At 36.7% G+C, this 26,872-nt stretch overlaps 3 protein-coding genes and 1 long non-coding RNA gene across 4 annotated transcripts; 2 read left to right on the top strand and 2 right to left on the bottom strand.

Moving 5' to 3' along the window:
- Positions 1 to 194: 194 nt before the first annotated feature.
- LOC113335206 lies at positions 195 to 1,571 on the bottom strand. Its single transcript, XM_026581328.1, has 2 exons — positions 920 to 1,571; positions 195 to 631 (listed from the first exon to the last, which is right to left on the bottom strand). The coding sequence occupies exons 1-2, from the start codon at positions 1,569 to 1,571 to the stop codon at positions 195 to 197; spliced, it is 1,089 nt and encodes a 362-aa protein (XP_026437113.1).
- Positions 1,572 to 8,702: 7,131 nt separating this feature from the next.
- Positions 8,703 to 9,158, top strand: LOC113335205 (uncharacterized mitochondrial protein AtMg00810-like). The gene has a single exon (XM_026581326.1). It carries the CDS (start codon positions 8,703 to 8,705, stop codon positions 9,156 to 9,158), a length of 456 nt encoding a protein of 151 aa, XP_026437111.1.
- Positions 9,159 to 12,438: 3,280 nt separating this feature from the next.
- LOC113335204 (F-box protein At5g07610-like) lies at positions 12,439 to 13,638 on the bottom strand. Its single transcript, XM_026581325.1, has one exon. The coding sequence runs from the start codon at positions 13,636 to 13,638 to the stop codon at positions 12,439 to 12,441; it is 1,200 nt and encodes a 399-aa protein (XP_026437110.1).
- Positions 13,639 to 14,733: 1,095 nt separating this feature from the next.
- On the top strand, positions 14,734 to 17,964 carry LOC113335144. Its single transcript, XR_003353170.1, has 5 exons — positions 14,734 to 15,375; positions 15,645 to 16,043; positions 16,474 to 16,732; positions 17,076 to 17,597; positions 17,732 to 17,964. It is a non-coding gene; the product is annotated as an uncharacterized LOC113335144 (long non-coding RNA).
- Positions 17,965 to 26,872: the final 8,908 nt, after the last annotated feature.

Here is a 26,872-nt window from a genome sequence, read left to right as displayed (position 1 = left end):
TTTCTACGTCTTTTCTACAAGTACTGCAATTTCTAAATAAACGCACAGGTCAAACAAAGAATTTAGGCATACGAGAAAAACAAAAACAAAAGCAAAATGCAATTCTTTTATTAATGAAATTTACTACTGCCCTTAATCAAAGAAAGCAAAAAAAAAAAAAACAGAAACAACAAGCCTGGTTAAATTACTGTACACTAAACTTCTTCGCCCCCACAAAAGTCCCACATATGATCAATGAGATCAAGTTTTAGTTGATTGTGAACCTCCTTATCTCGAATTTGTCTTAAACGACTAATCATTTTGGCGACAAGTAGTGAAGAGTCATGCTCCACCGTAACATTGTCAACCTTTTGGTACGGCTCATAACGTTCTGGGTCAATTCCTTGTTCCTGCTCATTCTCAATGATCATATTGTGTAAAATTATGCAAGTCTTCATGATGTTTCCAAGGTCTTTAACTCGCCACATACGCGCTGGTCCTTCGATAATGTGCCACCTTGATTGCAACACTCCAAACGCTCTTTCGACATCTTTTCGCACGGCTTCTTGACGTTTAGCAAAGAATCTTTCCTTACGAGTGGTTCCATCATAAATAGTTTGCATTAGTGTAGCATAAGGAGGATAAATTCCATCTGACAAGTAATATCATATATCATAAATATTGCCATTTACCGTGCATTGACATGGTGGAGCAACTTCATTTACAAGATCGTCAAATAATGGAGACCGATCTAATACTGTAATATCATTATTTGTACCAGCCATTCCAAAAAATGCATGCCAAATCCACAAATTTTTCGATGCGAATGCCTCTAAGATAAGAGTGGGGACTCGTTTGAAACCATTAGTGTGTGTTCCATGCCATGCCGTCGGGCAATTTTTCCAATGCCAATGCATACAGTCAAGGCTGCCTAACATACCCGGAAATCCCCGCTCTTCCCCTTCTTCGAGTAACCGTGAAATATCATCTTCATTAGTTTTCCTCAAATGTTGTTCTTCAAAAACACTGATAACAGCCTCACAGAATTTTTTTAGGCTTAATATGATGGTACTTTCACCCATTTGAAAATATTCGTCAAGAAAATCAGCACAACAACCATATGCAAGCATTCTTACTGCTGCTCCCATCTTTTGTAAAGGGCTAACAAACTTATTAGTTGCATCTGGTTTAGGTGTAAAGAAATCATCATACCTTGCAATGCCACATAAGATGCGGTTAAAGAGATGAGTATGCATCCTAAAGCGACGACAAAAATGCTCCGATGGGTATTTTGAGTTTCCCCCACTAAAATAGTCTCTAACAATTACCTCATGACGAGGCATTGTGTCACGAGGAATTTGTCGTCTTCCTGGAACAGATCCCCCATGAGGTCTCTTGAACATCGACATTGCTACAATAGCTGGCATATAACTTGTGAATGTGTCAGTCAGTCTCTTTATTACTCTAGCTGATGATAACATATCATCCTCACGTCGTGCTTTCAATAATCTTTGGTAGGTAGACGACTCTTCATCGCTGGATGATGATGATTCTTCATCTTTGGATGATGACCCATCAGAATCTGAATACATGGTTTGAAAATAGAACTGCAAAACAAGACCAAAAGATATTGGATTTGGAAGATTTAGTTAACAGGGATTAATGTTTATGCATATATAGTATCTCAAACTCTTAAAAATTAACTCCCTTCTATCTAACAAACTAACAGAATTTTATTGGTCATGTTTTATGAATCTGAGATTTACATTGGCATGGACCAGGAATTTTTCCAAGTAAAACACCTACTAACATGGTCAATTAATGAATTGAAACATTCTACCACAAGTTTGTATAAAGGTTTATCAAGCATTTTATCAAACAATTAGAAGTAAGACTTAGTGAATCCGTTCCAAACTTAATCACAATGGATCAGCAGCCACAACAGATAAATTCCTTACAACATTAAGAATACAGCATAAAGGAATCCCATCCAAATTAAACCTTTTCTTAATGTATCGTTGATTTGGGAAGAATCGCACACAATTGGGTAAAAAATTGAAAGTCATCATTCACCAATTCAACAAAACAATCTAGTAACAAAATATTGCAAATATTAGGGAAATCGAGAAACTTACATTGCATGAACATCGGGTATCTTGAATTGGCTTATACTATCCTAGATTATAACACAATTTCAGATACTGATTTTGATTGATATGGCATAGAAACCCTTCTTCTTCTACTACTCATCTTCTCCATGTGGTGCTCTCGTTGTGTAAACCCATATACGAGATTTACTTACAGAGAATTGCAAACTCGAATTTGGCTTGTTTGGAGAACAGAAAAAATTTCATAAACACATCTGTTTAAAACAAATTTGAATTTATATTATTGATGACATGGAACGATTAAATCCTCTAGGAAAACCTATGAAACCAGAGGATGGGCTAGAGGATTTAAGCCTAACCGTCGGCCACGTAATCTTCACATCTGCTCTTCAAGTTCCCGTTGGAGATGGTTTTTGGGAAAAAGTAGCAAAATCCGTAAAAAAGGGAACCTAACATCCTCTCGTTGGAGATGCTCTTAATGGTATTCATATTAGCAGTTTTTTAAACTGAAACGTGGCCAAGGCGGTTTAGAAGTAAGGTGACGTGGGAATGTGGATAGGTTTCAGTTTTTGAAGATAACACACAATCTGTATGGTCAATATGCTTTGCTCTTATTGGTTAGTTTGTCTTCAGACGGATCGGCAGCCTCAGTGTTTGTGTTTTGTGTTTTCTCTTGTTTCTTTTTGCAGTCAATTATTGTCTTTCATGGTATCTACTACTGCTGTACTTTTTATATAGTCAAAAGCTCAAGTGAAGGTAGCTACAAGAGTAATGATTACTGTTCATTTTGGGATTTGCTTCATGGCTTATCGGTTATGGGATTTGCAGTGTTACTGGTAAGTGGGAGTGGCATTGGTACGATCCTGGGTAAATCCAAGCTTGAAGCTGAATTAGGGCACTACCCGCTTAAGCTTATGCGCATTTTCGATCTTGAACTTGTGTTTTTTTTTCTTTTTCTGTTCTTTGTAGGATACTGTAGTTTATTTTTTTCGTTTTTTTTATATATATATTTTATTTGTGTACTAGTTATTTACTTCCTCTAAAAACTTTGTGCATCAATAAAATCTCCTTCCTATCAAACAAAAGAAAGAAGAAAAAAAAAACTCAAATGAGGAAATCTTGACCAATCAAAGCTATTTAAGGATGGTCAATGAACAATCCTTCATGGGATATTATTCCAAGAAGTTGTTGTGATCACATCTCTGGTTCCTAGCTTGAACTTATTGTCATGACTGAACGTGCATGATGATCACTAAATTGTCTCATCACCATATCTTCTCTTGCATATCCTAAATGGGTTCCTAGATGATTCGATGAACCATCTCTTTTTGCTTTTCTGCATCGATTATTTCTTCCTCCAGTGGGAATATGGTTTTTCACGATTCTTTCTATTCTTCGGTTGTACTTTTCTATAGGCCACCTGTACTATTCACTTGTTGGTAGTTTCCAAAGGAAAAAAGGATTTGTTTTGCAAACAGGAGGCGTGCACATCTTTGATTCTTGAGTTCTGATCACCTGAACACTAGTATTAGCAGTCTTGTGGCAGAATGCCATTTGGTTTCTGTCAGAAAGCCACATCCCGGAGATATTATTACTACAGGAAAAACTTTCGTCACATCTGACTTTCTGTTATTTGAGACAGGCCATCCATGCCAAGAAGATGTACGAAATTTTCTTAAAATCGTAAGTGACACTAAATTTGTCTTTAGGAAGAAAGAGATTTACGGGGCGGCATCTTAAGCGGATGCTAACATAATTCTGATTTTGTGGGTGAACCTCATTACATTATCATTCATTATACAAAGAGCTAGTGATTTTCACACGGCACACAAGCCATGCTCCATTACTTTATACCTCCAATCACCAAATCCAGCCTGCTCAAGGAAATGACAAAATTTTAACCGATGCAACTGATCAGAGGATATATGGCATCATATTGCCCGATTATCCAAAAATTAATTTTCTTTTATGTTTAGTTTTGACTACAAAAACATCTTTCCCTTTTAAAGCCTTAATCATGGATTGCGTTCTTCCCTTTTAAACTAATAGTCCTATGGAAACATCAAATGATAGAACCCAGTTCTGTCAGGGTTTAGTTTCGTCGCAGCAACACTACAAGTTGGCGGTATTAAAGGTCTAGTAACTTTTATGTTTCAGTATTTTATATTTCAGTCTTTTATTTGAGGTAGAATTCCTTGGAAGGTAGAATTCCTTTGAGGAGTAAGTTTAGGAGTTATATTAGGAATCAGTCTTTCTCTTGAGTCTATATATAGAGTCTGTCAGGTCCTGTAATGGTATATCGAATATTCAATAGACATCTTGTTTATTACCTTGTTTCTCTTGTCTGCAAAAGAAATCCTTCCTGCTGGCCGTGATAAGAACTCAGTTCTTATCATTGGTATCAAAGAGGTTTCGCTCCTTGTATGACCAAAACCCGTGCACAAAAGAAAAAACTCATGGAACAATTAACAGCTCAGGTTACTGCGATGGCTACATCAAGCCACCGATTGACGGAACAAGAAGTTGTTGGAGAAAGAAGCAGCAACATACAACGGAGCTCGTAATACACCTAAGAATGATGGGAAGGTGATTTTTCCGCGGTTTGAAGGTACTGATCCTGAAGGTTGGTTATATCGTGCTGAGTTATATTTTGAATTTCATGAAATACAACCGGAAAAACAAAACTGGGTTCTATCATCAAACCAGCAGTTTCTCATTTAGACCCTAAATATGGTGTGAATTTCGAATTTCGTATTCAAATACAACAGTTGGCTTAGTACACCAGACATGCGAAGACTCTCAACTACGTTAGTCTGCAACAACAACTAGTCCATAGTCTATTATGTTGGTCGTATTGTTAGGCATACTGTTGAGAGTCTTCCTCAAGACTCTCAACTACGTTAGTCTGCAACAGTAACTAGTCCATAGGCTATTATGTTGGTCGTATTGTTAGCTGTAGATCAAGGAAGAATCTGTTTTAGATTAACAGTTTTTTGAATAATTTTGTAACCTTATTTACCACACTTCTTAATATAAATATCTCCTCTATCTCCACAATTAAAGTGTGGAAGATATTCACCCATATCTTGTGTTCTAAGTTGGTATCAGCTTGTCGATCCAACGCTTCCGCACAAACCCAAAAAAAAAAAACCACAAAAAAAAACCCTACAACCAACAAAATCAGAAACCTAAACACCATTAATGGCTACAACAACTAGCCTTCGTCAAATCCAGATCCACCACCTGGTAACTCTCAAACACACAGAAACAAACCATCTTCTCTCGAAGACGCAGTTCAAACCAATCCTAAAGGGATATGGTCTCACTGGTTTCATTGATGGAACCAAGGTAAAACCTTCTAGAACCCTACCTGATAGTGATGATATCAACCCAGATTTTACAAAACATGAGGCATGCGATTCACTGTTGGTTGGATGGCTAAACTCCACTCTTACACCTGAGGTACTCGCTGAAGTTAGTGGATTGGATACGCCAAAGCAAGTCTAGGATAAGCTAGAAAGCCATTTTACACTAAAAACTCTTGCACATTAGGTGAATCTGAAAAGAAACTCCATTCACTACAAAAAGATAACAAACCTCTTAAACAATTTTTGCAAGAAGCTAAGAGTTTGTTTGAGCAACTTACTGCATCTGGATGCATAGTTTCAGATGATGAGAAGAAACAGGCCATTAGTAATGGTCTAAACCAAGATTATGATTCCATTGTCACATCATTGAGCACTGCCGAAAATCTGACTATAGATACTTTATATACTCATTTACTAACCTTTGATATGCGGTTAGAACAACAATTATCCTTGTTGCAGCAACCACTAGCTAATGTAGCCGTCACAAGTAACATTGCAGCTTCAAGTAGCAGGTCTGATCAGAGGCGTTTCAACAATCAAGGGAATCAATATCAAAACAACAACAATCAGAACAACAGGAGGAACAACAACCCTAATCCGAGAAACAACATCAAACAACAACAACACAACAGAGGCTTTCAGGGAGATCACCTTTGTCAAATTTGTAAGAAAAGGAATGACACAGCTGACAGGTGTTGGTTTCGATATGAGAAGAGCAATAACAATCAGCGTCAGCCTGCAGCTTACATAGCACCAGCTGGCGGACATGCTGATAATAATTGGGTGACAGCCATCGGTGCTACACATCACCTCACTGCAGACATCAGAAATTTAACCATCCCTCATGAGTATGATGGTACTAAACAAGTACATGTTGGTAATGGTAATGCACTCAACATTTCCAATGTTGGTAATGCATCATTCACTTATAAGTCAAGATCTTTTCTTTTGAACAATATTTATCATGTTCCGCAAATAAAAACCAACTTACTGTCAGTTTCTCAATTTTGTAAAGACAATGATGTATATTTTGAATTTCACACATCTTTCTTTGTTGTAAAGGACAAGCAATCGGGGGCAACGCTGCTGCGAGGGCTGAATAGGAATGGTCTCTACATCTTTGCTGGGATAGACATGATGGCTCCATCAATAAAGCCGCAAGCAGATGGCTCCTCTACACTCCCACTTTGGCACCAACGTTTGGGTCATCCAATGTTGCGTACGGTTTCAAAAATTTGTCATCAAAATTCAATTTCTGTCTTGAATAATAGCTATGAGTTTTGTCATTCCTGTCATGTCGGTAAAAGCAAAAAACTCCCTTTTACTCTTTGCAAAACTATTTATGACAAGCCATTAAGCTTGATTGTTTCAGATATTTAGGTTTCACCTCAATTGTCTAGACTTGGTTTTAGTTACTATTTACTCTTAATGGATGTTTATTCTCATTTCACATGGATTTTTCCACTTGTTCAACGATCTGATGCTTTAAATACATTCATTCTTTTCCGTAAACAAGTACAAAACCTTACAGATCATAAAATTAAGGTGTTCCAATCAAATAATGCTCTTGAATACAAAAAATTCATGGCTTACCTTAATAACTCTGGCATACAACATATGTTTTCTTGCCCACATACATCTCCCTAAAATAGAATTGCTAAACGTCGTATTCTCCATGTGACTGAATCTGGTTTGGCTCTTTTATTTCATGCACCCATGCCTCAATCCTTTTGGGATCATGCATTCAGCACTGCCTGCTACCTCATCAACAGGCTTCCTAAAAACAAGTCAGAATCCAAAAATCCACTTGAATTATTGTTTAACAAACAACCTGATTACTCCTTTCTAAAGGTTTTTGGCTTCTTAGCTTATCCTTTCCTTAGGAAAAACAATAAACATAAACTAGAGCCACGGTCTCTTCCCTGTCTTTTATAGGGTATAGCAGTGCACACAAGGGGTATATGTGTCTTCACAGAGAAACAAATAGGGTTTATATCACTCGTCATGTTCGTTTCGAAGAAGCATCATTCCCATTCATGCCTCTCCAGCAACAACAACAACCTCCATCTTGTCCAGGTATTAAACCCTCTTGCACTAGTGTGTTATTTTCACATCCGTTTAGACACAGTAACTTGTCAGTAAGACAGGCAGATGGTAATCTACAATCACCTCTTCGAACCAACTCAGCAACTGTGTCATCACCAGCATTGTCAACTGGTTCTCCAACACCAAAAACCTCGAGCAATCAACATTCATCTCAGAATATAGGGTCACCAGATGCAACTCCGGCAGAGTCCAATAGTTCTTCTACAACAACTGTTCAACAGCCACATCAGGAAGTGAAACAACCAACACAGGGTGATGTTGCCAATCACCCCATGGTTACAAGAGGAAAAGCAGGAATCTCGAAACCTATTCAGAAGTTGTGTTTGACAGCTACAAAACATCAACTCCCACAGTCTGACTTCATGGAGCCGACTTGTTTTTCAACTGCGAACAAGAACCCAAAATGGAGACGTGCAATGAATGTTCAGATAAATGCTCTGCTTCAAAATGGAATATATTCTCTGGTAAAATACGAGCCTGGTATGAAGGTTGTTGGATCGAAGTGGGTTTTTCGACTGAAACAAAACCTAGATGGAAGTATCGATCGTCATAAAGCACGTCTGGTGGCAAAGGGTTTCACTCAGCAGGAGGGGATCGATTACGGTGAAACATTCAGTCTCGCCATTAAACCTTGCACCATTCGCCTCGTGTTATCTCTTGTTGTAATGAATGGGTGGCAGCTGAAGCAATTAGACGTAGAAAATGCATTTCTGCATGGACAATTGGAGGAGGACGTCTACATGCAGCAGCCGCCTGGATATGTCGATCCTAATTATCCCAACCAGGTATGCAAGTTGCACAAATCGCTGTATGGGCTAAAACAAGCTCCTCAAGCTTGGTTTTCAAAGCTAAGAGGTTACTTATTACATCTTGGATTTAAGGATTCAGTTGCGGACAACTCTCTTTTTGTTTTGTTTTCTGATTCTTACACTATATATGTATTAGTGTATGTAGATAACATTATTGTGACAGGATCCGATCCAGCTTTGCTTTCGAAGCTTGTAACTGATCTTGGTAAGGCCTTTGCTATCAAGGACATGGGTGATCTGTCTTAGTTTTTGGGTGTAGAAGTTCTCAGGCAAGGTTCAGAAGTTGTTTTGACACAGCAAAAATATGTAACTGCCTTTTAAGACGCACCAAGATGGATGGAGTCAAACCAATGCAAACACCGTTGGCAATAAATGTCAAAATTCAGAAGATTGGTTCTGAAAAGTTTGCAGACCCAACTTTATATCGTAGTGTTGTTGGTGCACTACAATACTTGCATCTGATGTGGCCAGACATTTCAGTTGCAGTAAACAAGGTCTGTCAATACATGCATGAGCCGTATGTGGAGCATTGGGAGCTAGTGAAGCGGATAATTCGATATTTGAAGCATACAGTGGATTATGGTTTACATCTCAACTCGTCAAGGGACTTATATGTACAAGCATATTCGGATGCGGACTGGGCTGGCAGTCTAGACGATCACCGGTCTACAAGTGGACATTGCATATACTTTGGTGGCAATTTGATCTCGTGGAGTGCAAGAAAACAAAAGACTGTTTCTAAGTCTTCTACTGAAGCTGAATATAAAGGAGTTGCTATTGCCACTTAAGAAGTAATATGGATTCAGTCACTGCTAAAGGAACTTGGTATTTCTACTCCGAATCCTATTTTGTGGTGTGATAACCTAGGGGAAACATATCTTACTGCAAACCCTATTTTCCATGCTCGAACGAAACACATCGATATTGACCACCATTTTTTTCGTGAAAGGGTTGCTGATGAGAAGCTACAAGTGTGGTTCATAAGCTCTAACGACCATCTTGCGGATATTTTCAATAAAGGACTATCTTCTCCAAGGTTTCACTATATTCGAACCAAGTTGCACATACGTCAACTCCGGTACAACTTGAGGGGAGGTGTTAGGCATACTGTTGAGATTCTTCCTCAAGACTCTCAACTACGTCAGTCTGCAACGGCAACTAGTCCATAGGCTATTATGTATTGTATTGTTAGCTGTAGATCAGGGAAGAATCTGTTTTAGATTAACAGTTTTTTGAATAATTCTGTAACCTTATTTACCGCACTTCTTAATATAAATATCTCCTCTATCTCCACAAATAAAGTGTGGAAGGTATTCAACCATATCCTGTGTTTTAAGTATTAGTTTTGGTGGCGATATAATCCATTTGCTCCGAGGCAGTCTAAACAAGTTGCTCATCACTTTGTAGTGTAATCTATTCACATACTGGTGTTATAATCTTGACTTGTCCTCAAAACAGCTACAGCAATAATCTATTCACATACTGGTGATACGCTATAAATGATGGGTTACTAGTACCAGGAGTATGATCGGCAGAAGTCTGACGACTCTGACCTGTTTTTCTTCGTAGCTTCATCAAAGAATGCATCTTCAAGCTCAGTTGTGTACTGGAAACAAAGAAATCCAGTAAAACATCAAGAACATACAGCCCAGTAAGATTATTGTTCTCAATCCTGATTTATAAATATTTTTATGGAAAGCAAAAAGTATTTGATGAGGAGGATATATCCATTTTTGGTGGATGTTTGCATTAATTTGTGGGACCAGGGGATGTTTGCATTAATTTGGGGGATCGGGGGATGTTTTTGGACTAGATTATTTACTCGCTAGTCCAAAATTTTTTTGAAGATTATAAAGTATGTTTTCTAAATGTCTAAAACACCCTTCCAGATCTAATTAGTATCAACACATATATAAATATTACTAGTATTATGTTATTACATACTAGTAGTATCAATACGGTGATACTACATATTGATATGTATTGTACTAGTAATAACAAAAATATGTTACTAGTAAATTAGGTAACTACGTACTTTACTATACTACTAGTAATATATATACTAATTTACTAATATACTATACTAGTAGTAACTAGTATACTACTAGTAGTATACTAGTAGCAATATGTAGTATACTAGTAGTAGTAACTACTTCGAAATGGTAAGCTATAATTGATGGGTTTTGAGTATGAGGAGTATGATCGACAGAAGTCTAAGCTGTTTTGCTACTTCGCTTCATCGATGAATGCATCTTCAAGCTCATTTGTGTACTGAAAACAAGGAAATCAGCAAAACATCAAGAGTATAGAGCCGAGTAAAAAAATTGTTCGCAATCCTGATTTATAAAGATTTTTGTGGAAAACAAAAACATAAATAATTGAGGAGGAGGAGGGATAGAACCATTGCTGGTGAGATGTTAGCATTAATTTTGGGGATCGGGGGATGTTTGCATTAATTGGGGGATGCTAGGGTTATTTCCATTTAGGTTAGTCTTTCATCATCATCCGATATCATAGAGACTTTGCATATCGACCAGGTATTTTATATTCTACCAGACTACCATGTATAGACCAGGTATTTTAATCAATGTCCGTTCCCAATATCCCGAAACATGTGGAGTACTGATTTTAAATTGGTACATGATGGAAATGACCCTCGTACTCGCAAAAATAACCTATATTCCTTAAAAGCCGATCATTGTTATCTGGTAATTATTGCTAATTACTAGTTCTTGCTAGATATCGAAATAAAAAAAATAAATAATGAGTTACTTACGCTAATTCTCTTAGAGAACTCTCGTACGCTGGTTCAATTAAAGGCCGATGCAATAATATATGAGCCATTCCCAGCGACACCTAGCCTGGAAAACGTATCATAAGATGCATTGAGGGGAGCAAATAAATTTCATTGATTATAATGAAAATGCATACAGAATCTACAACTTATGCTCGATAAAAAAAATAAAATAAAAAAATAACTACAACTTAAAATTCATGAACCAAAGGGTTGTCCTGAAAAGATTTCTTGATATATTACGAAGTAAGAAGTTGGTACTGAAGAAAGAAGTTGTCTACTAAGTCAGGTGCATTATTCCGACATCTCTTGATATTACCTATGACATTAACGGTGAGCTTTATATTTTGATTGTAACAAAAAGATTTTGATGCCAAGCCAGAGAGAGCTCTAACAAGTTTAAACAATTCAGGTGATGATCCAGACCATGACCTACAAAGAGCACAATTTGATAGTTTTAAGGGTCCAAGGTTAATTTGAGAAGGCAGTCAGAATAAAAAATTTACATATTTCATCCCTTGCTTTGATTGGAAAATGAGTTGCTGAACAAAAGCCAGCGACTCGATGTATTGATGAGCGGTCGAACCAGGCATATTGATCGATTCCTGCACGAGAAGACTAGGCGGCAAATCATGTGTTTTTACGAGTCCTTGCTCGATATCAAAATAAACAAAAGAGTTACTTTTACTAATCCTCTTACAAAACTCTCCAACGCTGGTGCTATGCAATGAGCCATTCCAAAAGACACACCTGGCCTGGAAAACGTATCATGAGATGCATGGAGATCACCAGCAAGACTTGAACAGTTTCTTTCTTTTATTTTTTTTTTACTAATATTTTTTGTTCACAAATAAATTTCATTGATAACAATGAAAATCCATACAGAAATGCAAATCCATAAGAAGTTATAACTTATGCTTCAGACAAAAAACAAAAAACAAAACTACAACTTGAAATTCATGAAACAAAGACTGTCTTGAAAAAAAAAATACAATGTAAGAAAACATATGCCTCTAGTCACGAGATGAAAAAACCACAGAAATTGCTGCGAAACAAACAGCTCCGCCAGCTAATACTAGATCACCAAATCCGGCCTACCGAAAGAAGGAACATATTATCCAATTATCCAAAATTTAATTTTCACTTATGTTTATTTGACTAACAACAACAACAACACAAACAAAAACATTGATCTTTCCCTTTTACGGCCAATGCGTTCATCTTTTCAGTCCTCTAGAACCATCAAACCAAATTATACCCTAATTTGGTGAAATTTAAACACAAGCGAGCGATTGAATGTACGGATAAGAAAGGAAGAAATTCCCAGGTACGGGTGGTGGTAAAATATCACATATTTTGTTGAAGCTCAATTCTTTAGTATCATAGGAGATAACATTACCATGATTTGCCAGGAAAACAAGCTTCAATGATTTGCCTTCTTCTGCAATGAATATGATCTGATCAGGAGGAGACAAATTAAGCAGTTCACGTCTTCTTGATGCTTTTACATTGACACTACAACATTTGAGTGCCCAGCCAGCGTGACCAGTATCCATCTCAAATATGTCAAAACAACGACCTTCCTTATCACGTTTTGCAATAAAGTACAAATGGCCTTGATACTCACAAACACCAGTATTGCTTACGTAGTACACTACTTCTCTTGTAGGCCTTGGAACTACTCCCATAAATTCTCGATCAATATCAAAATAGATCACAGTCCCGTCACCTGCATTCCAGTTTAACGAACCGTTCCAATACATAGCAGAAACTCCTGGTATTGAGAATTCTTCAATGGTAAATTCATCTTTGCATAACCTCCAACTACGAGTTTCTGAAGAATATATTTCAATCATATATTTACGGCTACCATATACTTTGTTACTCCATATAGCTATAATTTCATAATACGGAGATTTGAATGGATCAAAAGCTAAACTAAGACATAACACATACTTGAACTGAGATTTCTTCAACAATGAACGCGGTATTAATCTGTATTGCTTCGTGAATGGATTAAACACGTAGTAAGTATCATAATCATTCGCTTCAGCTATGACATTGCAACAAAGGAGAAGACCATTACAAGATTGAACAATCTCTATACCTGATTTCTCTAGTCCCAAAGTTAGGGTTTTAAAAGGTACAGAGCTACTGATATTTCCATCAAGAAAGATAAAATCGTATTGGGTTGCAGACCTACACCAAGAAATACGTTGCCTGCAAAATAATCCTCTGACAGAATGACTAGGGTTTTTGAGAAAGTACTTGTAAACAAAGTTGGGATGAGAGATTACTGACAACCAGTGTTTCGATACTAATTTGAGTACGGGTAGTGTTTGTAATGGTACAAGTACTAGAATCAGTGTTAAGATATCAAAATTATAAGCTACAATTGATGAGTTATTAGCATGCGTAGTATGATCAACAGAAGCCTGACCTGTTTTTCTTCTTTGCTTTATTAAAGAATGCATCATCAACCTCGGCTGTGTACGGAATTCCGCAAAACGTCAAGAACACTGAACTAATTGTGTACGGAATTTAGCTTTGTTTTGCTTTCTTTTCTTTTGCTACTTCTGGTAGCATCTGTGTAGATTCTTCTCTTCTAATATTATTACATTATTGGCTGTGCCCCTAATACAAAGTGACAGGATATGAAATGGTAGAAGTTCAAAAATATTAGAAGTTGTAGAAAATCTGATGTCAAAGACTTAATGAAAAACTTAACACAAACTTTACTCAAAACAATTCTCTTAATTAATGTAATTCGAGTCATGGCTCAACAGCCTATTTATATGTTTAACAAACTTGACTCTCAAGCAATAAACTTTCCTAACGTAATCAAAGTCTAACAAATGCTATTCTAGAAAATTCTCACGTAAACAAACACTAAAACCAGTAAAACTTTCAACCCAAGTTTACTTCTAAATACCGTACCATCGTGTCAACCAAACTAGTTGATCCATGCACTGTGTCAACTACACTTGTTGAACCACTCAAACTCTGTCAACTCTCATAGTTGATCCCTGTCAACTGTATCAACAATCTTGTTGATTCTTACTGTAATCTTCACATTATCTTGGTTTAACCTTCAACATCCTCCCTTAAACCAAGATACTCTTTGCCAATCATTCCGACACTACACCAAATTTTCAGATTAGTAACTAAAATTCATAACGGCTTACTGTCCGCTACGAATTTTCTGTCACAAATGGCCGTTACGAAATAGTTGTAACAGACAAAAGCCGTTACGAATCTTTCAATAATTCGTAACAAATGCTAACCGTTACGAATGTTTTTTAAGCGTGCCACTCGCACGCTTGGTCACACTTGCGGTTTGTGCTGTGCCATTCACATGCGTGCTATTGTGTTTCATCTACACCGTGTATTCCTAAACTAATATCTCTACCCTTCATTCTATTCTCGAGATGCATCTGAATCAGAAAAGCTTTGATCTTATTCACACATTTCTCTATCTCTATCTCTATCTCTATCTCTTTCTCGTTTTATTTCTCTTTCTCTCCGCCTCATCGTCCCTCTTCCTCTCTTCATCTCTCTACCCAGAAAGAAGAAACAGATACTCAGCAGTTCCAAATTAAAACCCTAGAATCTCATTTCTCTTATTCTTCTTCTTCTTTCTTGTTCTTTCTTCTTCTTCTTCTCTGTTCTTTGTTTATTTTATTCTCAGAAGCATGAACTGAGAAATCGTTCATATCAATTAAGAAGAAATCTGGAGAAGTAAATGGATCAGGAAGGCGTTTCTGAGGTTGTGAATTTGATTTTAGTTAGGGATCTTATTGATTGAAGAACAACGAATCAGTAAGAAATAAAATTAGGGTTTCTGGAGTTAGTATTGAATTGGTGGGTTGAATAACAGAAGTAGAAGATAGTGGAGTTGTATTAACTCGGATTGTAAAGGATAGGGTGAATCTGTGAGAAGAAGTTAAGGTTTGGAAATAGATTTAAGGTTCAATTTAGTGGCAGGTAAGAAGAAATCAAAGACTGGGTTTGGTAGTTTGAGAAGTGAATCGATGTTTTGAACTTTGATTAGAGAGAAGAAGGAATTGGGAATTATTTTCAGGTTATGAGTACAGATGTTGGTGATTGAAGATGAATTTGATGGTTGGGGTTTAAAGTGATGATTCAGAAGTTCAATTGAGGCAAAACAAGGAATCAAGATCAACTAATTCATTCTAGGAATATGGTTTCAGGTAAACTTTCTTTAATTTGAGTGACAAAATCAAGAATACAAGAAAGAAAAAAAAAAAGTATTCGTGACTGTAAATTGACCTGTATGCTCCGTATTTCTGTCTTGTATAATTTGAGTTTGTGAAAGGCTTCTTCAACATATATGTGGGATGCTCTGAATATTTATTCTGGGTATCCGTAATGGCTCTTAATTAACTTGTGATGTTGCATCGCTGTATTGAAACCCAAGTATGTAGGATTACTGATAACTCTTTCACTTCTTTTTGGGCAGGTGTTGTATATTGAGTATGAGTTACCATCTTCAGCTTCTAATACTGATTGTCATGCAAAGACCTTTTCATCAGCTGATGCATCATTGTCAAATCACCGTAGGAAGCAACAAAAAAGCCTTTAGAGATATAGTAAGAAGTAGTGAGCCAGTGCCTCAACACGACAATAAGTCTCTCCCACTTCATCTCTTTGAGCTGTAGAGATAAAGGTATTAAATCAATTGTATGTCACTACTTGCCAAAATTCCAAGCAGAAAAAGAAGATAGCGACAGTGGGAACTACAGAACAAACACAAGAAGTGAGATATAATTTTCTAACCTCTTGTTCCTTCATTTGAAGAACCTTACTTATGGATACCTACAGATTGGCTTCGTTAATGGGCTGATAATTTTTTCCCTCTGTAAGTGTCTGCTTGTGATTTACTCTATTCTGTTAATATCTTCTGCTTGAGAGTTATGCTTCGGCAATCATGATTTGCAAATGTGATTGGTATATAATCTGGCATACTAAAGTCATACAAAAACAGAATACATCTAGAAGCCATTACAGCAGTTATGTATATTTGTGAACCAGCAAACAATAGAGAACGTTTATTTTTCTGTCTTCTTTACCAAGAAATTGGTCTTCTAAAAATTTAAGAGTAGGTATCTGTGAAATTCACAGTTCTAGATGCTGCTAATGGGATTTTGATTTGAGTAACTTACTGGATGGAGATTTCCATTTGAGTAGCTGTCCCAATAAGTTCTAACCTTTTAGGTGTTACCCCATCCTATATTTCACTTTCTTTTTTTTATTATATTCGTTGAGTCTTTTGATTGATTACTCTACAGTTTAGCGTCCTTGACAAGGAACTGAGAAATGGAGGGTTTCCTTGCTATCCCTTGTAGCGTCCTTGACAACACATCAATTCAGTGCACACACGGTGGACTTCCAGTTTTAAAATCTGCTCTATGAAGCAACAACAACAACCAAGCCGTTAGACTTAAACAAGTTGGGGTAGGCTAGAAATGAAACCCATGTCGAAGTTACCAAAAGAAAAGTTGTCTCTATGAAGCGTTGGTTAGAAAAAGCGTGGACAAGGTTCCCAAGGTATTCTCGTCCTTGTGTCTTTTGTCCTTAACCTTATGAGATTATTTGTATGTCTGCTTGCCCTTCTAATGTCAGTTAGTTCAGGCTTCTAAGCCAGGTTGTTGCAGTGAAATCTGAGATGGCAGACTTAATTCTTTGAGCTGCCTGTTCTACTATATCGACTTGTTTAATTTTGTAGTTCTCCGCAGTAGTTTTCTTCCTTGTGGAAGCGCTACGCATATCTTTTGTTGTATTCTAATCTGAATTGAAATTAGGTATAGTCTCTTTAGTGTCTAGGAACAGTTTTGTTTTCTCTTTCTTTTGCCTGGCACCTGATTTTCTAAAAACTATTTGCATCTTGTAGACCTGTACATGCTTGGTCGGCCATGATAGGCACTCCTTACCTGGGCACCTCTGAGGGTTTTGGTGCATCAAAGGTCTGGTTCGTGCAGACATTTGGATTAGAAGTTTCCCTGAACTCTGTTAAGTGTTCAGCACATCATTTTCTTTTTCCCATATCTCATTTGTCTGTTTTCTTACATGTTACTCTAATAATTATGTTCACGTGAACTTTTGACTCCAGTATGGTGTTATGACAACAATATCGAATGGCGACCTCTGCATCGACTTTCTGACTAAAGGATTGGGTGAAGACGATTTGGGCAAAGATTCTCAATAAAGGAAATTGCATATGCCTCGGTTGCTAGGACGTTTTTGAATAGTACGTTGTGTTATGTGCCTGAACAAGGAGCAACAGCAAATTCTTGCACTGCAGCAATAACAACAGAATCTAATACCACAGCAACAGAAGCTCCAGTTACAATTGCAACCTCAGCGATTTCCACTACAGACATATTCATGGAGCCAAATCAGTTACCACAAGCAGGTAATGTTTTTATTCTCTAAGTGAATTTTCTTCATCTCTCAGAGACTACACCAATCTCATCACACACTGTTTACTTCTTACCATGATGTTTGCCCTAGCCGTACTTATAGATATTTTTGGTTTGTTTCATGTAGTATGGGTTTGGAATTATGAACTTAAAGCCAGGGATTATGGAGAACTTGATGAAGAATGCTTGGAAATTAGTGTTTGGGAAGTATCTGCAAGTTTTGAGTAAGTTTCTTTGTAGTATTTGAGCTGAACTTATAATGTTTTTAGTCAAAATGAACTGAACTTGGTCTACGTATTCCATTTGGTACTTGAAAAATTTGTTTTCTTTTTTGATGTGAATTGATTGAATGTTAATATGAATCGACTGAGAAACTATTGTTGAATTTGGAGGGGAGGAATGGAAGTGTAGGCAGGTTATTTGGAATTCCGGCTTGTATTTCCGGCAGGCAATGAACTGCCGGTCAATGTTGACTGGCAGTAATTTTTTTGTTGTTACTGAAAACTTCGTAACGGTTGGAAGCTGTTTCAAATTTCCACGTAGTAACGACTCCTGCTTTGTTACTAATTTTCCACGTAGTAACAGCTTGAAGATGTTACGACCACGTTGTTACAAAAGAAATTCTTAACCGCCCTGAGCTGTTACCACGTGTCAATTCGTAACGGCTTGCAGCTGTTACTAATGCCATTACACCCAAAATTCTTAAAGGCTCCATTGCCGTTGCGAAAAAATTGTGTGAAACAGGCATCGGTCGTTACAACCCCGATTCGTAACGGATTCTGTTTCTAATCCCAAAATTTGGTGTAGTGATAGCTTTCCACGCAAGTAAATGAAATTGCTAGACTTCAAAGACTTGGTGAAAATATCAGCCACTTGCTCTTCACTTTCACAAAACTCCACAGCTATCTCCTTGTTACTGACAAGTTCTCTGATGTAATGAAACTTAATATCAATGTGCTTACTCCTTCCATGAAGCACATGATTCTTAGTTAGTGAAATTGTACACTTATTATCACAAACTATTGTTGTAGGTGTCTTCTGTTCGTGAAACAATGACTTCAACATCATTCTCAACTACACAGCTTGTGTAGCACAGTTGCTAGCAGTTATTTATTCAGCTTCTGTTGTAGATAATGCAACAACTTGTTGCTTCTTAGATGACCAAGAGAAAAAACCAGTTCCCAATTGAAAACCATAACCTGATGTACTCTTTCTTCCTTCTGTATCTCCAGCCCAATCACTACAGCAAAACCAACCAACTTTGGATCTTCTGAAATAGTATAAAAGATTCCTAAACTAGTTGTTCCTTTAACATATCTCAGAATACGTTTTGCAGCTTGCAAATGTGATTTTCTAGGTGATTCCATAAATCTACTAACCAATCCAACTGCATACATAATGTCAGGTCTTGTAGCAGTCAGATATCTGAGACATCCAACAAGACATTTAAAGTATGTTGAATTCACTAGCTCTCCTGTTCCATCCTATGTTAACTTCAGTCTGTTTTCTACTGGTGTTAAAATTGGATTACAATTATCCTGCTTGAAACGTTTTAATATTTCTTCTGCATACCTCTGTGATTAATAAAAATTCTTCTTTCAGTTTGTTGTACTTCAATACCAAGAAAATATGACATTTAAACCAAAATATATCATCTCAAACTCCTTCACCATATCCTCCCTGAATTCCTTGATCATCTCAGAACTATTTCCAGTAAAAATAATATCATCCACGTACAAACATACTATAATATGATTTCCATAAGTATCAGCTTTCAAATATAAAGTATGTTCATGTGGACATCTTTTGAACCCTTACTTAATGAAATAAGAATATATTCTTGTATACCAATCACGTGGTGCTTGTTTCAAATCATACAAAGCTTTATTTAGCTTGTATACTTCCTTCTCCTTCCCCTCCATAATGTAACCTGTTGGTTTCTCAACATAAACCTCTTCTTCTAACACACCATTCAAGAATGCTGACTTCACATCCATCTGAAAAATTTTCCAATGCTTTTGTGCAGCTAAAGCAATTATCATTCTTATTGTATCAAGTCTTGCAACCGGTGCAAATACTTCTGAGTAATCTACTCATTGCTTTTATTTATATCCCTTAGCAACTAACCTTGCTTTCAATCTATCTACTTCACAATTTGACTTGTATTTTGTTTTGTAAACCCACTTAACACCAATGGGTTTCTTTCCTGGTGGAAGTTCTGTAAGATCTCATGTATTATTCTTCTCAATAGACTTCAATTGTTCATTCAAAGCTTGAATCCAACCTTGTTATTTAAAAGCTTCTTCATAAGCTACAAGATCACAATCTCCAAATAATGAAAAGTTCACTACATCATTATCGGTATCTTCATTATCTTTTGATAAAACATAATCATTCAACCTAGCAGGTATGATATATTTTCTTCTTGGTCTTGTAGTTTCTTTTTATGGTATTACTTTTGTTCTTGCTTCTTCATGATGTTCTTCAACATTGTCTTGAGTTTGCACTTCTTCTTCATCTATTATTGGAACTGTTCTGACAGCAGTAGATGGATCAACATTTCTTGTTGATCCAGTATGTGGATCAACATTTCTTGTTGACCCAGAATTTGGATCAATATTTTTTATCGACCCAGTATTCCAATTCCATTATGATTCTTCATCAAATATCACATCTCTACTTGTAAACAATTTTCTTGCTTTTGGATTGTATAACTTATATCCTTTGGTTACTGAACTATAACCAACAAGAATACACTTCTCACTCTTATCATCCAACTTCTTTCTTAGTTCTTTAGGTACATCTGCATATGCAATAAACCCAAAAATTCTCAGATGTCTTACACTTGGTCTTACACCTCTCCAAGATTCTTCTGGTGTCATATTATTCAAACTATTTGTAGGACATCTGTTCGATAAGTATACTATTGTATCTACTGCATAACCCCAGAAATTCTTTGGTAAATCTTTTGTTCTTCTTATAGTTCTTTCCATCTCCATTATTGTTCTATTATTTCTCTCAGCAACACCATTTTGTTGTGGTGTATATCTAGCTGTTAACTGATGTTGAATACCATGTTTTGCCATGAAACTATCAATCACAGTATACTCTTCTCTTCAATCAATCCTCAAAATCTTGATGCTCTTACCAATCTGTTTCTCAGCATAAGCTTTGAAACTTCTAAAAGCTTGAAAAGCATCACTCTTTTGTCTAAGCAAATAAACCCATGCCTTTTTACTGTAATCATCAAGGAAAGTTATAAAATAATTATTACCTCCATGTGAAGTTACTTCAATAGGACCATGCAAATCACTATGTATAATCTCCAATTATTGATCAACTCTTATGGCTTTGTTGACTGGAAATGGATCTCTGTGCTGCTTTCCAAAAATACAATTCTCACATCTTGATTCTGGAAGCTCAAAAAAGGGTAAACCTAACATCATCTCCTTCTTTTCTAAAGTTTGCAAACTGTTAAAGTTCACATGTCCCATTGTCTAGTGCCATAACCAAGAATCATTATGAACACAGCTGCTATAACACCTTTCCTTTTGATACTGAATATTCAAAGGAAACAATATATTCTTGGTCATATGTACTCTTGTAATAAGTCTTTTAAAACAATCATGAATTGAACAAATACCATTAAAAATGTTCATAGAATAACCCCTTTCTGATAATTGACCCATGCTTAATAAATTTTAATGTAAACCTGGTACATAAAACACATATATATGTTTTAGTACCATTCTTCAGAACTATTCCTATTCTACCTTTTCCCGTAACTGGAATTGTAGAATATTTCCAAACTTCACTATTCATCTTACTGATTCTTCAAGACTGTCAAACAACTCTTTTCTTCCACGCGTATGATTACTGCACCCTGTATCTAAATAACACTTATATTGAGGTTGTTCTTCTGGTGTATGGAAAGCCAACAACATATTTTCAGCTTTCTTTTCTTCTTCTTCTTCCTCTTGAGTTTCTGCTACATTTGCTCTAAAGTTTGCCTTGTAGTTGTTAAAAGTTGTCTTTCTAGGTTTCGAACAATCAACAGTAAAGTTTCCAAAATCTCCACAATTGTAACACTGAAGCTTTGCTTTATCAACTTGTTTTATTCCTTGATAACCTCCACTGTTAGGTCTTCCACCTGACAATGCGGGGGTTTAACAACCTCACCCAATATTTCGATTAGCAATCTGTATGGACTAACTCTAATATATACTTTTAATAGAATCAACTAGACAGTCAGAATCAATCTTAATAAAAAGTATATCAAGGAGTTAATATCTCTATCTCTTGATTTAAATCTTACTCAAGTAATATGCGAGTCTCGATTAAATATAAGAGAGATAAACTTGGATGGTACCAAAAACCAATAACCAAGGATCAATCAATATCCAATCAACAAACAAAGGTTGGATTTCACTATTGATCGATACAACGCACAACCTGTGGTATTTCAATTATATAACAAAATATACTGCGGAATAGAAATAACACAGACACCAGAAATTCTGTTCACGAGGAAACCGCAAATGCAGAAAAACCTCGGGACCTAGTCCAGATTGAACACCACACTGCATTAAGCCGCTACAGACACTAGCCTACTACAAAGTAACTTCGGCCTGGACTGTAATTGAACCCTAATCAATCTCACACTGATTCAAGGTACAGTTGCGCTCCTTATGTCTCTGATCCCAATAGGATACTACGCACTTGATTCCCTTAGCTGATCTCACCCACAACCAAGAGTTGCTACGACCCAAAGTCGAAGAGTTCAGTAAACAATCTGTATCACACAGAAAAGTATACAAGGATAGATAAATGTGTCTCCCACAGATAAACCTAAAAGTTTTGTTCTGCCTTTTTATAAAAATCAAGGTGAACAAGAACCAATTGATAAACCGGAATTATATTCTCGAAGAACATCCTAGTATTATCAGTCACCTCACAATAATCTAAATCGTATGGTAGCGAAACTAGATATTGTGGAATCACAAACAATGAGACGAAGATGTTTGTGATTTATTTTTATCTTGCCCTATCGGAGATATAATCTCAAGTCAATTATTCAATTGAACTCGTACGATAGAAAATGGCAAGATCAGATTGCTCAACTATAAGAGAAGTAGTTTCGTCTGGCTTCACAATCCCAATGAAGTCATTTAGTCGTTAATCGACAGGGTCTCGAGAAGAAACCTACGATTAAAGGAGAATCGATCAAGCAAACCAACTAGTATCATACAGGAGGTGTGGGGATTAGTTTTGAACAGTTGCTAGATGTCTCCTTATGTAGTTTTCAAATCAGGGTTTGCAATCTAAGTTACCTTGGTAACAAAGCATTCAATTATCACCATTAGATGAAACCCTGATTTATCCAAGCTAATATCTTTCAACCGTTAGATCGAAACTTAGCTTGTCACACACAAATGAAATGTATTCATTTAGGTTTGAGTAACCGTACCTAAACGTGTACATTGGTTGATTCACAAATGGTTGACCAATGGTTAGCCATACGAGTGCTTTCATATTAACCGTATTCATCTTTCTCATAACTAGTTCAAATGACTCATAAGAACTAGTTCAATAGTTGTTCATTGCTTAGGTCTTTATACATAGACATAAATGAAACAAAATCGGTTTGATTCATTTGAATCAATTCATGAACAATATACCCACGGTTTGCAAAGATTGCATTCCTTATAATTTATTGTTTTAAGTCCATAAACTATCGATTTGAGAAATAACTAGCTTGGGTACGTGTACGGTTATGCGTACTTTAGCTACCGGATTTTGAGTTGGTTTTAGTTTCCAAACTCAGCAGACTTTTTCGGGTGAAAAAGTTCCGCCAGTACGCGTACGGGTACGCGTACAGGGTGACTGGTTTTTGAGTTCGTAAACCTCAAACTCAACAGAATTTCATGTACGTGAATTTCCGCCAGTACGCGTACGGGAACGCGTTCCCAACCTGTCTCCTTCACCAATACCGCATGCACACATATGCACGCACTTGGTTTCCGGCACATGGATTTATACACTAATGTGCGAACACACTATATGCTTACATCCATAGGTGGTTACATATTCTCAACTCTACATTTCAATCGTTGAAACATTCTTCTATAATGTTATAACAGTCATCAGACATAAAGAATCGACTATCGTCATCAAAGCTATTTTCAAGATTGAAACATCATCATGACTTTCGTCACGGGTAAAGATGAAGATGGTTAAAGCAAAATCTTACCAACACGTATTTCGAGAAAAAGATAGGCGAGTAAACTCGGCTCGAAATAACGAATGCGTATGTATGAAAATTATCATACTTATACGACTTTTGTCTCAAGAGTAGAAGATATAGTAGATAGACTTTTTAGTGACAAGATAAGTTCAAGTCTCCACATACCTTTTGGTCGGATGAAGTTCCACTGGTTCCTTGAGTAGTTCTTCGTCTTTGAAAGATAATCTCCATGGAGTCTGGAGCTCAACTATTCCTAACTATCATAGACCGAGACTTAGTCATAAGTATACTAGAAATCAAGACATATAGTTTTGATCACTAATATTGACAAACATGCTTGAGATAGAAACGCATGCGAGTTCGACCGAGCAATGCTCTAACAATCTCCCCCTTTGTCAATTTTAGTGACAAAACTATCAATATATATGGATTACAAAATAAATAAAACTTTGTAGCTTCTCGTCCACATGCTTGATCTCCTTAGTGCTTCAACATTACTTGAAAACTTCGTCTTTTCCAAGTACTCCCATGATTCCATAGATGTTCAATTCAGCATCATAGTTGTTCAAGTTCCGTAGCCATAACAATGAGAAAAAAAAGCTCTTGATCATTGTTATATAGTGTCATAGTATTATCACACATCATCAAAATTCTCATATCACAACTTCGACAACAATACTATGGTGTTATGTATCACTTCCCCTTAATCAATACTTTCGTATCAACATGAAAACCACTCCCCCTTACATAATGACCCGTAAAGCACTAAATCATATGTATTTGTAGTGTGAACTACACATTAATTCTCCCCCTTTTTGTCAATAAAATTGGCAAAGGTACGAAAACGGGATCCTAATGAAATTTCCACGAAGACACTTCAAGACCAAAGAAAAGTACATATCAACTTGTTTAGATGCAATAATAAAGCTGAGGCTAAATGCATTCATCAAGGAGTTTATTGATTTTTGATTTAATGGGGGTTGTAGTAGTAGTGGTAAGGATGGTTCGAACTCTAAGACTTGTGAAGGTGAAGGATTTTTAGATTTATAAAAATTATATACAAAAATATTGACAAATTGGTAGAGAGGTGCTGGGACTAGGATTCCGCCAAATTCATTTCTTAAGGTTCAAATAATAATTCTTTTATCAATAATAGCTTGAAAAATATATTAAATATATCGACTCTAATTTATTGCCAAGATAGATTCTCAAAATATTAGGTGTAAATGTTAAGCATGGGACGTCAAATCATCTAAGCTAAGCATGACCCATCAAATCAAATCACAACTAATTAATTTAAATCATAATTTCAATTAAAATTAATGCAAAAGTCATGAAAAGAATTAAATATAATTACCCAAGTGTGAAATAAGGCTTCCTCCATCGCCCCAGTGTTGGGGTTTAGCTCCTCATATTAATCATAATCTCAAAATACATGTATAAAGCTCAAAAGTTGATTAAAGGGAGTAAAACAATTGAATAGAAAAATCGCAACAGAAATAACTGTTGCAAAGGCGTTGTTCAACCGTTACAAAAGGAACGATAAAAAGCTGAAGTGTCGTTGTCGCGCGTTGTAACTATGACTTGTCAATAAACGACGGTTCTTGCAAGTCCGTTCTTCATGTTCTTCATCTTCATCAGGAACAGCAGCAGCAGCAGAGAGAATTCGTGATTCTTCCTCTGCAGCTTCCTCTCTTCTCCTCCCAACTCTCCACCCCCTCTCTAGTAGACCCAAAGAGCCTATTTATACCCAACAACAGCTCCAAATATCGCCAATAACTCCAATATAATTCTTCATTATGCGGGCAGTGAATAACAATATTTTCCGAATATTTTCTTACCAAACTTGGAATTTCTTGCGTAAACTTCCTCCCTCCACGCTCCAAATCGATTCTTCATGACCCAAAGTGATGCTCGAGCCATTCCACATCATCAGAACACGTCCATAACTCTCCATGATGCGTGATTATCATCCTCCAGTCCATGTTTGCCCTGTTTTGAACTCGAGAATCAAAACACGTATTCCAGCCAAATTTGATCGAAACCACCACCCAAACTTTGTTCCTTAAGCCAAATCAAAACTTTCTGCCAATTTTCAGCGATTGAATCGCACTCTAACCCATTCATTTTGACAATCAAAATTCTGCCAGTTGAAAACTTCATTTCCCGCCAAAAACACAAATTCAAATTGTTGAAGAAGGTGCCCCTTATCCAGAGTGCTGGGGTGCGAATATCAATTGGGGTGGAAATAGTAATTTTTCTGGGTTCCTCCGGGACATTTCTGGGACGCTTCCGGTGTATTTCTGGGGTGCCTACGGTACATTTCTCCGGGGTGTAAAACACTGCTTTTTGAGCCCATTTCGCCGCAAGGGCTTATTTCTCTAAAATTTCCTACAAGAACACAAAATAACACAATAAATACTTAATCGAGTCTAACAATACAGAACATTGAGAACAAAATAGACACATAAATGCGTCTATCAAATACCCCCAAACTTATTATTTGCTAGTCCTCGAGCAAATTTATTCTAGAAAGGAAAATCATTTGAACCCCTAGGTGGCCCTAGTGGCGGAGTGTTGTCTCCGGAGGGTTTACCAGAGGTGTACCCACAAAACCTTTACTCCAGACCCTAGCTATCTACGCAGAACCTTGGAAGGCACTAAAGAATCTCCTTGGTTGGATTACAATCACTGACTACAGGAGGAAGTACCCTGATGCGAAATTCCAATTGTTGTACACGAGTTTACACTCAAGCATACTAAAATTCATATAAAGTGATAGAGCTCTACTCAGATAGTTGCACTATGGACATCATATTCGGAGTCAAACTAATCATATGGATAGAAAAAAAGGAGATGGAAATAGAAAAATGTAGATGGTTTTGATGTTAACCAAATGATCGATGTTTCACATATCTGTCTGAAGGCCACTGCCAGAATGAACCTATCCTAATGGACTGCGATACCGGTCTGACTAATATCAACACAACTGGCATATACAAGGGAACCAGTGGTCAATAACTT

This window comes from Papaver somniferum, unplaced genomic scaffold, assembly GCF_003573695.1.
Source record: "Papaver somniferum cultivar HN1 unplaced genomic scaffold, ASM357369v1 unplaced-scaffold_139, whole genome shotgun sequence".
Taxonomy (NCBI): Eukaryota; Viridiplantae; Streptophyta; class Magnoliopsida; order Ranunculales; family Papaveraceae; genus Papaver; species Papaver somniferum.
This window is presented reverse-complemented; position numbering and strand designations above follow the sequence as displayed.